This window comes from Ursus americanus, chromosome 27 (assembly GCF_024610735.1).
Source record: "Ursus americanus isolate L20-20 chromosome 27, mUrsAme1.1.p, whole genome shotgun sequence".
Taxonomy (NCBI): Eukaryota; Metazoa; Chordata; class Mammalia; order Carnivora; family Ursidae; genus Ursus; species Ursus americanus.
This window is the reverse complement of record NC_142153.1, coordinates 38,734,925-38,750,453: the sequence shown is the minus strand read 5'-3', so window position 1 is coordinate 38,750,453 and position 15,529 is coordinate 38,734,925. Positions and strand designations below refer to the sequence as shown.

The following is a 15,529-nucleotide window of genomic DNA, read 5'->3' as shown; positions in this document are numbered from 1 at the left end:
AGTATTATGCACCAGAAAGGTAACACCCTGGTATCTCTTCTCTATACTGTTGTAGATGATTTAGAAAAGTTATTGTCTACTCTTTTATATTTTCCCCAAGTTTCTTTAATAAACACGTTTTACCATTTCAAGTTATACATAATAGTAAACAATTACAAATGAGAAAAAAAGCAATCTATAAAAAATTCGAATATGAAAAAATATTTTATTTTCAAGTACATTTTTCAAAGAGTAACTTCCATCTAGTAGCAAAAATCTTATATGTTAAAATAAGGTATACTCAAGCAAAGTGTAAATGATACTAATTCTACCTTAATTCCAAATTTATTTGCTTTTGTGAGTATCAGTCTCAATTACCCTCCCTTAGCAAAAGGCTAACTCTTAAACTGGTAACCTACACATACACACGCACGCACCTGTCTTCTAATTAAGGGGGATGATCCATTCTCACCTTTGTCCACTTGGGACTCCAGCTGATCCACCGGGGTCATAGAAGGAGCAAGCTGGAGCTCACTGGATACAACAGTGAGGGCCCAAGGTGAGGCACTTAAAAGGTCCGTCATCAATAGAAAGGGGATGTCCGCATAGACCCTTTCCAGGTGCTCAAACTGTCACAAATGAAGACAAAAGGTCTGTCTGGAACTATCGTAATCCGTTTTACTTTTTTCTGTTAATTTTTGTAACTGAAATGATTTCCAAAATGCTTTATAGAAACATACCTTTGTAGAGACAAATTTAACCGCGACATCAAATGGAAAGACAGTTTCTATAGTTACAGTTTCATCCTGCAAGAAAATTTAAAGGGCACATTCAGTGGCTTTTCTAAACTTAAAAATAGTTTTAAAAATAGAAGGTGTACAAAACATAATCTGTAACAGATTAGTAAATAATCCCAATTTATATATTAAGAAGCTAGGATCGTCCCCTCAGATAATATTTGTAAAAACCTATGGAGAGAGACCAGACCACTATTTCTACTAAATTATCTTACAGTTTTATAACAGTTCACACTGCAAGTGCTTTCTAACACATTATTTATCTCAGGATCTAGTAAAAGTGAGCAGGACGGGCATTGTCACCATGTTACAGAAGAGGAACCAGAGGTTAAGGAAGGTTAAATGATTGGCCTCGGCCCACAAAGCTAGTGGTGAATCTGAGTCTTCTTTTTGTCTAGGTTCTTCACCTTGACTCAACACAAGATGACTAATAATAATGATAGTAACAATAATAAAATATGACAGTGCCATAATCACTACAGCAGCATTACATAATGTTTGTAAGAACTCAAGGAAACAGGCGCCATTATACTTGCAATTTTTTATAAAGATTTAAGATTTTATTTATGTATTTGAGAGAGAGAGAGAGGAAAAGAGATAGTATGCACACACACACATACACACACACAAGCGGGGGTGGGGGGAGAGGCAGAAGGAGAGGGAGAAGCAGACTCCCCGCTGAGCAGGGAGCCCGATATGGGACTCTATCCCAGGACCCTCAGATCATGACCTGAGCTGAAGAGAGACGCTTAACCGACTGAGCCACCCAGGCAGCCCACACTCCTCATTTTAAGATGAAGCGGTCACACATAGCTAGTAAGTGACAAAGGCAAAAACGGACCCAGATTTGATCCTGAAGCCTATACTCTTAACCAACGCACTACGTCTCCTGAGTGTATTCACTAAACACTGGGGTTACTATGGCTTTGGAACCAAACCACCCAGCCCAATGGTGAGAACCCTTTAAAAAAAAAAGTCATGTTGAGGGATGCCTGGGTGGCTCAGTCATTAAGCGTCTGCCTTCAGCTCAGGTCATGATCCCAGTGTTCTAGAATCGAGCCCCACATCCGGCTCCCTGCTCAGCAGGAAGCCTGCTTCTTCCTCTCCCACTCCCCCTGCTTGTGTTCCCTCTCTCGCTGCCTCTCTCTCTCTCTGTCAAATAAATAAAATCTTTAAAAAAAAGTCATGTTGATTAAAAACTCAGGCTGTAAAAATGCCAGGTAGATTTGGGTTTTAATCCTGGAGAACACATTCTTTATTCACCGTGCGTACTTTGGGCACAGTGAGGTGAGGTGACCCTGGGGAGGGGACATGTTCTCTGAGTCTCAGTTTCACAATCCTCAAAGAGCTGTTGACAATGAAGTGAGGCAATGTATAAGCAGCACTAGTGGAATGCCTAAACCATGTTTATTACTATAATATGCTTCAAATACTTCCTCTCAATACCATCAAGCTAACTTTTTAAGAAACTGTAGTAAGTCTTATATTAGTGGTTGAAAACCCATGCAGGGGTTCCATGATCTAAAGCCTAGGGCCTCAGTATTCCCGCACAGAAAAGATATATGGAAATGAAGAAGCAAATCAGTGAGTTGCTTAGATGTGGCCCACTTTAAATTTCCACACGGCCTACGAAGCAGACTCACAGGCAGGTAAAAATGAGATTTAATCCAATAAAGGGAAAAGAATTTACATTTAAATTTCCAAAATGTCTTACAAATAACAGTAGGCCCTGTAAGACAGATATTCCATGAGAGAAGTGCTTCTTAGTAAGATAATTTTAAAAGATAATCACCACAGCCTTTTGAGAAATTCTCAATACGCATTAGCAAATTCAAAGCTGCATTAAACCCTGAGTCAAAATATCTGTTTAACACCTTTTAACCAAACATATTTGACCAATTCATTCTTTTGTGTAATATCTATTTCTGTCCCTCAGAATTAGTGTCCCTTAAAAGCTCATCTTGGGAATGGACTGGCTGATAGAAGAATAAATAGCTTCTCTAAAAAAACTAAAAGACAACCTACTAAATAGGAGAAAATGTCTGCAAATGACATACCCAATAAAAGGTTAGTATCCAAAAAATATAAAAAACTTATACAACCAACACCACAACAACCAAATAATCCAATTAAAAAATGGGCAGACGATATTTTTTTGTGGAAAAAGGTACGGAGGTTCCTCAAAAAATTAAAAATAGAATTATCATGTGATCCAGTAATTCCACTACTGAGTATGTACCCAAAGATATGAAAACAGTAATTCAAAGGGATATATGCATCCTTATGTTTACTGCAGCATTATTTACAAGAGCCAAATTGTGGAAGCAAACCAAATGTCCATCAATAGATGGATGGATCAAAAAGACGGCAGATATATACACGCACCCACACCTACACAGTGGAATACCAATCAGCCATAAACAAGAATGCAATCTTGCCATTTACAACGACACAGATGGAGTGACAGAGTGTGATGCTAAGTGAAAAAAGTCAGTCAGAGACAAATACCATATGATTTCACTCATACGTGGAATTTAAGAAACAAAACAGATGAAGACAAAAGGAGACACACCAAAAGACTCTAAAACTGTAGAGAACACAGTGATGGTTACGGGAGGGGAGGGTGGTGGGGAGATGGGGAAATAGGGGAAGGGGATTAAAAACAAGCAGCATGCACCTCAGTGATATTGTGCCCTGAGAGAAGAGAGCACTGCACACCGCTGTAGCTTGATGCCAGGATTGTTCCTACACAGCAGACAATTATTCTAAAAAGGTATGTTCCAAGTCTACTGGAAGCATCATTATCCCAAGTAGAAATGACATCCGGGGCTCAGGACTCTGAAGCCACACAGAGCTGTACCGCTCTTGTCTCGGAGATGAGGAAATTGAGGCCAGAGGAGCGCGTGGCTAGCCTGAGCACCACGTTAGGAGGCCAGGCTGAGACTGGCACTCTTCCCTCCTACTTCACCATCCAGGATTCCTTCCAGTGCATCAGGCTAAGTGAAATCTTTATATATTAAATGCCTTCCCTCCTTCTACTTGGGAAATACTCCTAACTCGCTTAGGATGGGGTTGCCTTCCACTGACTCACAAAACAGCCGACGGCCCAGACTCTGTGCCATAACCATACTACAAATGGCCAAACTGACTGGACTTCTCCTCTGCCGGCGGAGGGCCCAGTTCCTGAGAACAGGCCAAAACAACACAGGTAAGACTAATAAGACAGGAAATATCACGATTTTCCATTACTAAAAGAAGATACAAGCAATTACAGACAATATGGTTAAATCTAAATAAAACATGGCTCCCCCAAATCGCTATAAAAGAAGAGACCAACAGAAAATACACCAACGAGGTGACAGCAGTTGCCTCCGAGTCGCTGACTATGACCATGCTGGCCTTCTTATTTTCATTCTCTCTGTCTGCACTTACCAGAAACAATTTCCAGACTCCATTTACCAGAAAAAATATTTCATAAAAGGAGACCTCCCATCCTCCAAAATCTTCAGCATATAACCAGCTTACTGATTTTGTCTAATGTGTGAGTTTATAAAGAAACACATAGGTTTAGAATCTCAAGATTTTTTGCAAAAGATCCCAAACCCCTTGACTGTACGAAAAGCCACGGAGGCCAATTTTCTAAAGTTTGAGCATTGACGGCCATAGTATGTCATTTATAATAGGTATAAATGATAAAAAAACAAAAAACCAAAAAAAAAAACCCCACAAAAAACCCAAGAGATGTTTAATTACAATTTGTAAATTTTAAAAAACTTTGTAATAGATTACAAGCACCTAAGCTGCTCATGTTTTTACAGGTAAACTAAAAACACAAAACAGGAAACACTCCACATAGGATCCTTCCTGAAGGAGTTACGAGAAGTTATACCTTGTGACACTTGCAAACAATTTCTTTGTCTTCAATAGTTGTATTGATCAGGTAAGAAACATACACGAGAAACATTCTTGAACCAACTGTTCCACAGCGAACGTACAACATTTTTTCTAGCTGTAACAAAATAAAAGCACTTTAATAGTTCAGAGATTTCCTCCTGACACATATTCTAGGGTAACGTTCCCTACCTTTTAAGAGTTTACTGGACCAACTGACTAAATTCTTGAACACTTTTTACAGGCTGTTCCTGCCTCAGTATAAGAGTGTGATCATGACTATTCTACCTTTTCTTACCATCATTCTCAACTTTCCAACAATTGTTTGTGCTTAGTTTGGAAATAAAAGCTGCCTGAGAAGTTATTTCACTAAGTTACATATTTAATGTTATTTAGTTATTTTATCAGGGCAACTAGTTCTCCATATTAGGGTCATTTACTCTAAAATCACTCGTATAAAAACCGCTTACAACATTTTACACACTTAAATATGTAAAATGTGTACAAAATGTGCATTAGTTAAACCCCATTTTTAGTCTCAGGATATGCTGTTAAAATGCTCTAGAACTATCTAAGACTCGCTACATATTTAAAACTGCAATCTAGGTGATTTCCTCTCCCATCGTAGTTGACCAAGGTTCACCTGTTCCCCCGGATGTAAGTCTCCCACAGGAATGTCGGTGAGTAAAGCTGGGTAGGACTCATCACACAGTTCTGTTCCATGAAGAGACACGTGCGTTTTCTGAGTTAAATTGGCATCCTGTCCTAAAAGTGTTAATAGCAGTGTTTTAAAATACAGAGAATTCAAACATTATCCTAACAATTCATACTGCATAGACCATTTCACAACCATATTTTAAATAAACTTCCTGTAGTTGACACCACTGATATTTATTTTATGTTGAATGAACATTGACCAATTTTTAAAAAGGGATGTTTACCGGGTTTTAAACCAGCGGTGAGCTTCACGTCTCTGATTTGGGTCTTCTCGTGGGACTCAACGGTCACAACCAAACAATACATTTCATTAGTCAGGGCAGGAGGGTCATGTCGCAGATGGACAGAAATGTTTGGAACTCTGGAGATGATCCTTTGGGGAAAAAAAACTGTAGCTGAGTAACCGATTTTTAAGAAAACAAGTTATTCAAACAAAGTATTTAGAAGAAACAAGATGGCCTTGCACAATCTGCTCTCGAGGTGGACGTACATTGTGCTTGCCTGAATGACTATGCTGTCCCAGTGAAGCTCATTGTCGGGGAGCTTAGGCCGTCTTTTGAAAGAACGCGAGGCCTGCAAGGCTTCTTGGGAGGAAGCGGCGTCCCCTCCTCCTCCTTGCCAATTCAAAACCACACATCTTCCCGTCTCGTGGCCCAGAACCAGATCTACCGAAGTAATCTGAAAGATGGAGGGCTGTCAGAAATGACAAATGACGCAGTGACTGCTAGTCTGTCGAGTTCCTCTAGAGACCCACAGGGTGATAAGGTCAGAACACCTGCTGTGACAGCTGTCCTGGTCATCTATTAGCTGTGACACTGACTAGGCTCACCTTTAAACAGAGATAATAACCTCATGTAACAGATGTTCAATTAGTGGCTGCTGAGTGAAACACATGAATGTTTTGATGACTGTGAACATACTCATAACCTAATTCCTAATTCCAAACTATTTTTCCCAAAGACATCTATACTATTATTAAATGAATAAATGTTCCTTTCAACTAAATCCATTAACAAATGTACTCAAAATAGTGTTATTAATTATGGTTTCTATCTGGTAGGCTTCCTTAGGTACCTTGTAAAAAATAATGTAATTAGGGATTTAGTCAAAATCATAAAGAACTTTTTTTTAGTGAATAAGCAAAAGACGCTGGATTTTGATTAATAGTAAAATCAACAGGTTCACAGAAAGAGTTATGGGAATACTGGTAGTATAGTCTTCTGTTTCTATCTTAGAAATGGTCCTAAGGTTAGATTAGCCAATCATCACCATGATTTCAAGCCATGGGCACTTAGAGAGCTTACTATGTACTAATCACTATTCCAATCAACTTACATCAACTAACTGATTTAATCCTCACAAAACACTAAGAGGTAAGTACCATTATTATCCCCACTTTAAAGATGAGTAAACTGAGGGGCGCTTGGGTGGTGCAGTCGTTAAGCGTCTGCCTTCGGCTCAGGGCGTGATCCTGGCGTTATGGGATCGAGCCCCACATCAGGCTCCTCTGCTGGGAGCCTGCTTCTTCCTCTCCCACTCCCCCTGCTTGTGTTCCCTCTCTCACTGGCTGTCTCTGTCAGATAAATAAATAAAATATTTAAAAATAAATAAATAAATAGAGATGAGTAAACTGAGATACAAAGAGGTCAAGTAACTGTTCAGGGCCATACGCTAGTAAGCTGGAGAGGTGGACTTTAAACCCATGTAGTTTGGTTCCAGAGTTTATGCTCGATAAAAATAATGCTTCCATCATATATTTCTGTAAGGTATTTTAACTATGCACATTAAGCAAATCCTTTAAAATAGATATCTTCATTTTTTTCTTTAAAAAATGCAATCAGAAATGTTTAAACATTAACGTAATATAGATCGCTAGCCTGAATTATGTCATATTATACAAAATACAATTGCTACAGTATTTAATATATATATTTTGTTTAGAAGTCTTTAACTGATTGTGTAGCCATTAAAAATCAGGCTGGTCGTATGTACTAACGGGAAATGATGCCTAATATACACTGGTAAGTGAAAAAAGTCAACGATAAAATATTATGTATAGTACAGTCCCAATAAAAGAAAACCCACCAAACCATGAATGATATCCCTTGGGAAGTCCAAGCGGAAGATGTTCATTTTTTACTTAATAAACTTGTGTACGATTTGAAATTTTTTCTGACATACACACACTACTTTTGTCACTTAAAGTCTGTTTTAAACAAATTTCATAACTAACCTCAACTTTCTTTCCCACGTCTTCAGTTTTTGCAACAAATTTAAATAAAAACTTCCTTGTTTTACCAGGAACTAAGCACATCTTTCCCTGAGTCAAATTTTCCAAAACTTCACTTGCTTTGGTTGCTTCTTCGATTACACAGAACTGGTTATATTCCTGTAAAAGAGGTTAGCAAGGGTCACAGTTTATAAACATCAACTGTCGTATGTTTTGGTGACACTAAATGATTTGGAGCTAGGTAAGTTTAACTACTCGAAAACTAAAGCATCATGAAGGGTGATGAATGAGAAGTAGTTTAGGCCTAACAGAAGCACTCATCCTCTCCGTGCTGCACAAGGTGAAGACAGTTCCCCACATGTAAGCTGATTTCTGCAAACATCCACACACCCCTATCCTGGAGAGAAAAAAAGATCTATTCTTTGTTTCTTTGGACGTTACTGTCTATTGTCCCCTTTTCTTAAAGAGCTTTCTTTTTACTTGGCTTCTGTGACCCTATAATATCATCCTTCTTGACTACTGTTTTTCCCTCAAAATTCAGAGGCTCCGCGGGCTTCATTCCTTAGCTTTCAGTTCTTTTCCCTTTATAGTCATTTCATTACAAAGTTTAGCCATTTCTACATATTCCACATCTCTACGCTAATATTTCCTACATTAAAAACTAATTCTGGGGCGCCTGGGTGGCCCAGCGGTTAAGCGCCTGCCTTCGGCTCAGGGCGTGATCCTGGCGTTATGGGATCGAGGCCCACATCAGGCTCCTCCGCTATGAGCCTGCTTCTTCCTCTCCCACTCCCCCTGCTTGTGTTCCCTCTCTCGCTGGCTGTCTCTATCTCTGTCAAATAAATAAATAAAATCTTTAAAAAAAAAAACTAATTCTGTCCTATTCCCTTAGCCGAAAGTTCCTATCCACAATTGTCTAGAGGAGAATTCTACTACCACTCAAATTCAGCATGTCCGAAACTGGATATACATCTATCATCCCAGAAGAGCAGCTCCTTACAGAGGAACAAAGGGAGACATCCTTCCTATGTACATCTATGGAATCACCATTCTCATCCATTCAATAAATTTCAAGAACTTTCCAAGAGCCATCTTCTATCCTAGCAAATGAACTATCTTCACAGAAAATTTAAAAAAAAGTTTTTTTATATACTTTATATACTTTATACACTTTCCCTCTATTTCTATTTCTATTCCATGCTTCTGAAACCTAAGTACTACTTTTTTTCTTATGATTTGTATCTTGGATTTCAAATAACATATATTCAGAATATAATCTACCTTTAAAAACTAATTGCTTTTCATTTTATCTTAATATTTTAAACTAGTTTTTAATAATAGAAGTTGTTGTTTAAGAAAAGGGGGGAAGAAATGGGATAGTAGGATATAATGGGAAAAGTAAAATAAGGATCTATTTATCCTCTAATTCCAGATTTAGACTATTTCCAAAAAAATTTTCATGATTGAGGGAAAAAAATTATCTGTCCTAGGAGAGCTTACATTCTAATAAAGAACACAATTTAACAAATAATCATTCAGACAAAAGTGAAACCACAGCTGTGATAAGTACTATGGAGGCTTATGGCTCGGCAAATCGATCAGGTAGGCAGGGGAGGCGTCCCTGAGGAAGTGAGGCTTTTAAGGGCACAGAACATGAGAAGGAATTATAAGAGGAGGCAAGAGCAACCCAAGAAGTAACATCACATACAAAATCTCCTGTTGTACTGCCGAGTGATCTCACTTACACGTGGAATCTAGAACGCACACAAACAGTAAAACGGCGGATGCTGAGGGGTAGGGGGATGGGAGATGCTGATCCAAGGGCACAAACTTCCAGGGACGAGGCAAATAGGTTCTGGGGATCTAACGTGCAGCATGGTGACCGTACTTAGTCAAACCCTATTATATGCCTGAAAGTTGCTAAGAGAGTAGATCCTATATGTTCCCACCACAAAAGAAAAAGGTCATTATTTGAGGTGACTGATACTAAGGAATCTACCAGTTTGCAAACATATGTACACGTTTCAAATCATCATGCGGTAGGCACGCTTTAACCATAAAATAAACAGTTACTGGCCGGTGGGGGGCTGTCCCTTATTCATGCTACCCCCCTTATCTTCTACAACAAATACTCAGCAACCCAGATTCCTTTTGTAAATGTCCCTGGTAGCCCTTTCTGTCCATTGCCACCAGGAACACCCTAATGCAAATCCTCACACGTCAGTAGCTGGATTCATAGAAAGAGGCTCCGTAAGATCATTGCTTTCTATTTCATCACTGGAAAGAAGTTTCTTAAATTCTACATTTCATGCTCTTGCTTTAAAACCCTCAAACTGATCAGAAGGAATCGCTGGGTAATGGTCTGAAGTTGAATAAAACAAAATGATTTTCAGGTGACCCCAGTTCATTGAACTGATCCTATTCCAGGGCAATTTTTCAGTTGTGAAGAGTCAAAAAAAAAAAAAAAAAAAAAAAAAAAAAAAAAATATATATATATATATATATATATATATATATATATTAAGATAGGTAAAGCTCTTTCTTTACCTCCATCCAATAATAGAACATGAATAAATGAATGGATAAATAAATCTTTAAATACTTCTCTTACTAGCCAATCCCTGCTGAACTCTTCAAGCTCCTTCAAGCCACGCGGCCTCATGTCCCACTGGCCCGGCTCACAGCCCCTCTGGTCTTGGGAGGCCGGGGTCCCCACTGCCCCTAACCCAGAATGTATACTTCTGCTTCTGTTTGGCGTTTCCTCTTCCAAACATGTTCCTCCTTCTCACTGCTTTATAGTAGCTTCCTTTCATCTTATCCTTGAAACTTCATCCCTTTTCTTCAGCACGTCTACTGTAACTGTATTTCTAGCCCACACCACGTAACTTAGTCCTCACTACCTACGAGGGCAGTCTGTGAGTCAGTCCTGGTCCCTGCCCCCAAAATGTTTCCATTTTAACAGGGCTGATATATGCTAAATGCTTTGAGGTTCACCACGATGCTAAGAATACTTGCTGGTTAAATGCTTGCTGGTTAACGGCTCAATATACTTTCTGGGTGACCAGAAGATAATGATCTCTGAAGTGAGCTTGTAACTGAAATATTTGGAATGTAATCAAGTACTTGACAACATTCTAATATACTACAGAAATGTGCAAATGTATATAATCCTAGCTCCGCAGAAAGAAAAAGCTGCTTCTATGTGCATACGCAGAAAATGTCTAGACTGTTCAGGAAGTTAATAGTGATGACTCTGGGGAATGGAATTGAGGGGCACACACTTACTTTTCACTTTATATTCATCTTTTCAGTTCAATTTCTTTAACATCAAACATTTAACAGTTTAATAATAAAAAACTAATACCAGTGTTAGAATATAAAACAAATGATTTTGAAAATTAGATTATATTTGATAGATTTCATTTGAAATTCAAGTTACATATTACAAAAAATAAAGTTCCTTCATTTCCTAAGGATGGAAGAAAAAACGTAGGGAAAAGTGTAAAACTTGAAAGGCTAATACAGAAGTTGAGAACTATAAATCCACTTATTTTCAAATAGACTTTACCAAAGTCCATTTGTTACAATGTAACCATTAAGACCTAGAATTCGCTAAGTTCATTTCATCTAATTTAATGGAAGCTACAATAAGATACACACATGGTAAAAACGCAGTAAGAGGTACTGTTACCTGATTATTAAAGCTGACACAGAGCTTGGAAAACCGAATGGGATGTGGACAGTCAGCCCTCAGATAGATATCAAACCGCACAGGAACATCAACATGAAAACTCGGGGCGTGAAACTTGGCTTTGCATTGTACTAGAAATAAAACAAAGACAGTCACACGTTACAGGACCCTTGAGGCACACAGCCATGACACTTATTCTTCCGGAAGGAAACGTCCACCTTGGATAGTCTCACTGAATTCTGCCCTTGAAGCATTTCAATACACATAAATGCAGCTCATTTTTAAATAAACAAAACAAAGTTAAAGAAAGTATAACTTCAAAACCACCTTTAATTCTAAAAACATAGTTGCTCCTGAAATGTAACTAACATAGGAGTTTAAAGGGAAAAAAATCATTGTTAGTTTTAACTTATTTCAAAATACCCTCCTGGGGTGCCTGGGTGGCTCAGTCCTTTCGCGTCTGCCTTCGGCTCAAGTCATGATCTCAGGGTCCTGGAATTGAGCCCCCATCAGGCTCCCGGCTCAACAGGAACCCTGCTTCTCACTCTCCCACTCCACCTGCGTGGGTTCCCTCTCTGTCTCTCTCTCTCTGTCAAATAAATAAATAAAATCTTTACAGAAAAAAAAAACTTAAAAAAAATATCCATCTAGGCATTACAGAATAAGCTTTTTAAAGGACTGTCTTTTCAAATGCATTTCAAATCACACCTAAACTACAAACGAACGAAGTAAATTTTAATACATAAGCTAAGTACTTAAATTTTTGAAAATCTTTATAAGTCAATGGGGAGAAAGAAAAAAAAATCACAATTTCATCTATAGGATGACATATTTTGAACATTCTTTGACTTTTATATTTACGGTTCCGCAACTGTTCATTTTGTAGCAATAAGGATGATTTCTCTGAAATAACACTGCAGGCGCGGGCTACCCACCGAACGGCACGAAGTCCTGCATCCCTATCGTGAAGACATTGCTGCCAGCCAGGGAGATGCGGTCCGACCACAGCTTCTGAGCCGTTTTCACAGCTAAGACATCACAGTCGGGTTCCGGATCAGGACTCTCATTCTGCACCAACACAAAGTACCATTCGCTCAGCTAGCGATAAAAATACACAGATACAGGTCTAGGTCTACATAGCCCCAGGACGCGCTTCTATTATAAAAGAACTCCGACTTACCATCAGAACATTTATGAGGTTCTTTTCAATCCGAGATTTCTGGTCATCTTTCAGAGTTGAAGCTAACATGAAGGAAGTAGGAGAACTGTAACTGTAAGACGGGCAAGTAAGGCCACTACCCCCACAGAAGGTATTAAAATACTACAGAATAAATACCTCTTCTGAGACAGCTAAGCACAATTCCAGACAATGTACAACAACACAGCTTCCTACGTGAGCCCCAACGCTCTAGATTCTCACATTTGAACTCAATGGGAAAAACCATTTCATGACATATTTAAAAAAAAAAAAAAGGGAAGAAGAATTTTGTTTTTCTCAACTATCATGAGACCTCGACTATAGTAAGTTCCCTGAAAGTATGAGTCCCTTCACCTGGCAAACCAATCTACGCCGGGCGGAAGTACGGTCAAAGATTCGAGAACTATTCTTTCAGTTTTAAGAAGCTTAAAGACACTACAGAATTTTAAAGATTCAGAACTGTACTGAAAGAACACCAAGTTACCTCTTCCAAGGAGTTCTAGGGAGTAAGTAATGTAATCTTTTAATTGGGCCATGAGGTAGGAGCACTTCAGAGCTGTGGTCAATATGGATGTAAGCAGGGTCCACCATCCTTCACTCCGATAATCACACATCACGTAATCCAGCAACCTGACAGAAGGCAAGATGTCAGACACACTGAAACAGCTTCACTAGAAAGGCCCTGAAGACGTCTTGGAGGAAGTAACATGCTTGACTCATTTTATATACACGTCAGAAACTCTTACTGAAATAGTTTAATGGGTAATTTCACATTTAGCTAAACATGGTTTCCTAAGACTTTGAGAATGATTGTACTGGCAGACAGCACTTGAAAAAAAACATCACAGAAATGCAGTTTCATAGAAATAGCAATAAATATGGAAATAATAAATCCTTCAAAACACATTTCTATTCTCATTTTGCTGTAAGGTAATGAGATTACTTATAAAAATAAATGGGGGATAGGACTCACTTCAAAGCTTTGGTATAATCCTTTGCATAATAATACTCCTCTCCCATTTGAACCACTGGAAAGGCAAAAAGATTTTATGTACATAATTCTAAACTATTCAAAGTCACATGACACTATGGCATGTTATGGATACTTACTTAGATGACTTTTCATTCTTGGACATTTATACTTCTTAAATTGTGCAACAGCATTGCTTAGAAGAGTTATTATTATTTCCTGTTAGAAGAGAGAAAGTGTGAAACATTCCAATAAGAAATAATCTCATGTACTCTTCGAATACTGAGAAGAATCGTTTCTATTGGGAAAACCACCACCACAAACTTACAGAGTGAACAACACTTCTCTCCTTTAGCTGAACGGCAAGAATCCCCACCTTCTCTTTTTCAGGATCAGAAAGATCAAAGCCTGTGTAAGATAAGACGCAACCCATCTTAGATGGCTCATTTAACATAAATCCTTCACATGAACATTGGATGTGTACACTCCTTGAATCCTTTACTTAAATGTAATGTATTTCAGATTCTTAAACATTCTAGAATTTTAAAGAGTCTAAGAGACGGCTTTATTAGCACGGCAACTTCTCTGTGATCTCCGTTCTGAAGAGAACATTACTGAACTCAGCATTCTCTAGCCTAGTGGAACCAACCACCTGAAGGACAGTATCGACATCATTCTCAGTATAGAGTACTTTCTGGAGATTAAAGTAAATAATTTCTTAACAATTAAGGTTTGATGGCCACAGAAACTGCTCAACTTAAGTACGTCTCAAACCCAAAAAAGATGCAGAGACATTTCTAAGGTGATACAAGTTAATACTGTTTTAAAAGATCAACTATAATAAATCGTCAAAGTTAACTAGAATTAAAATATTAACTAGACCGAAGTGGCTTATTATTTGTGTCATTTAAGACAAGAGATGTCCAAATGTTTTAATCACACTCACGTTTAATTAGAAGCTATTCGAAGATGTAGTGATCTAAACAAAACATCCTAAAAACTAAAGAACTGAAAAATCTTTAAAAAGATGTTTAAAAAACACACATTTTTACCTCAACATATTTTGTGATAGCCTATGTAGCCAATGGAAAAACTGTGATAGCAATCTGTGCCTTCTGAGGTTAAGAGAAAAGGGAGGAGGGAAAAAATATTTACTTAGTATTCCTTGTCGCCATGATCTCTGTCCATAAAAGTCAAGAACGCCTGTTTGTGTTTCTAACGGATCAGGATTAGGATACGTTACAGAAGCCTGTAAAGTAAAACACAGCCCTAAGTTAGAGTTTATGAACCTATCACAAACCAACTTGCCTTCAATCTTTGACAGAAAAAAACATTTCACAAATACAAATATCAAACATATGTCCAGATACCAAAGTTGTGAATAGTTTCACATTAAATTTTCACAAAAATGAAAATAAATGTTCCATTTAATACCAACAGAGCCTCATAAAAATTAAATTGAATAAATGAACCTGATTCTGACAAACGATTTCATAGTAACTAACTCTGTAATATTTTTTTCATCTTTGCTATGATAAACCAGTAAAAATATATGACAATTATGTTCGATGTTTATCCCACATGTATAAGTGTTTTTTGTGCAAACGAAAATAGCATGGTAAGGAGTTTTAAAAAGAAGACACTATTTTCCTTCTTTATCACTTGTGTATTAAGTCCTGGTATTGGTTGGGGAGGGATATTTTTGGCACCAGAATTTACTAATTTACACTGATTTTCTTTCTTGTTACTTTTTCCCTCTGAACGCAAAATATAATGCAAGTACATTGTTGAGAAATACAGAGAACATCCAAAAGGAAGAGGATAAAAATTTAAATCACCTATAAACCTATTAAAACTGTTAACAGTGTATACATTAGTCTACCAGGTTTTGTATGCAAACATTTATTTGTTATCAACTGGAATAATTATTCACCCGGCTTTTTCCATTTAAATATATTCTGTAAATGCACATCATTAAATATTCTTCTACACCATTACTTGTTATGGCTCCCTGCTGTTCCACATTTTAACAAATTCCCTATGTTGTCCATCTTGT

General features: G+C 37.8%; 1 protein-coding gene across 2 annotated transcripts in view; it reads right to left on the bottom strand.

Annotated features, from left to right (window-relative positions):
- Positions 1-15,529, bottom strand: part of TRAPPC11 (trafficking protein particle complex subunit 11) — a 47,043-nt gene that overhangs the window by 14,521 nt on the left and 16,993 nt on the right. For both annotated transcript variants that reach the window (XM_045785834.2, XM_087856513.1), the window contains 15 exons: positions 14,629-14,722; positions 13,802-13,881; positions 13,614-13,692; positions 13,477-13,531; positions 12,988-13,133; positions 12,486-12,547; positions 12,241-12,373; positions 11,306-11,436; positions 7,618-7,773; positions 5,875-6,062; positions 5,609-5,757; positions 5,311-5,432; positions 4,666-4,785; positions 720-785; positions 452-608 (listed from right to left, as the gene is read on the bottom strand). In XM_045785834.2, the coding sequence (XP_045641790.2) occupies positions 452-608; positions 720-785; positions 4,666-4,785; positions 5,311-5,432; positions 5,609-5,757; positions 5,875-6,062; positions 7,618-7,773; positions 11,306-11,436; positions 12,241-12,373; positions 12,486-12,547; positions 12,988-13,133; positions 13,477-13,531; positions 13,614-13,692; positions 13,802-13,881; positions 14,629-14,722 (1,738 nt within the window). The remainder of the gene's footprint in view (positions 1-451; positions 609-719; positions 786-4,665; positions 4,786-5,310; positions 5,433-5,608; positions 5,758-5,874; positions 6,063-7,617; positions 7,774-11,305; positions 11,437-12,240; positions 12,374-12,485; positions 12,548-12,987; positions 13,134-13,476; positions 13,532-13,613; positions 13,693-13,801; positions 13,882-14,628; positions 14,723-15,529) is intronic.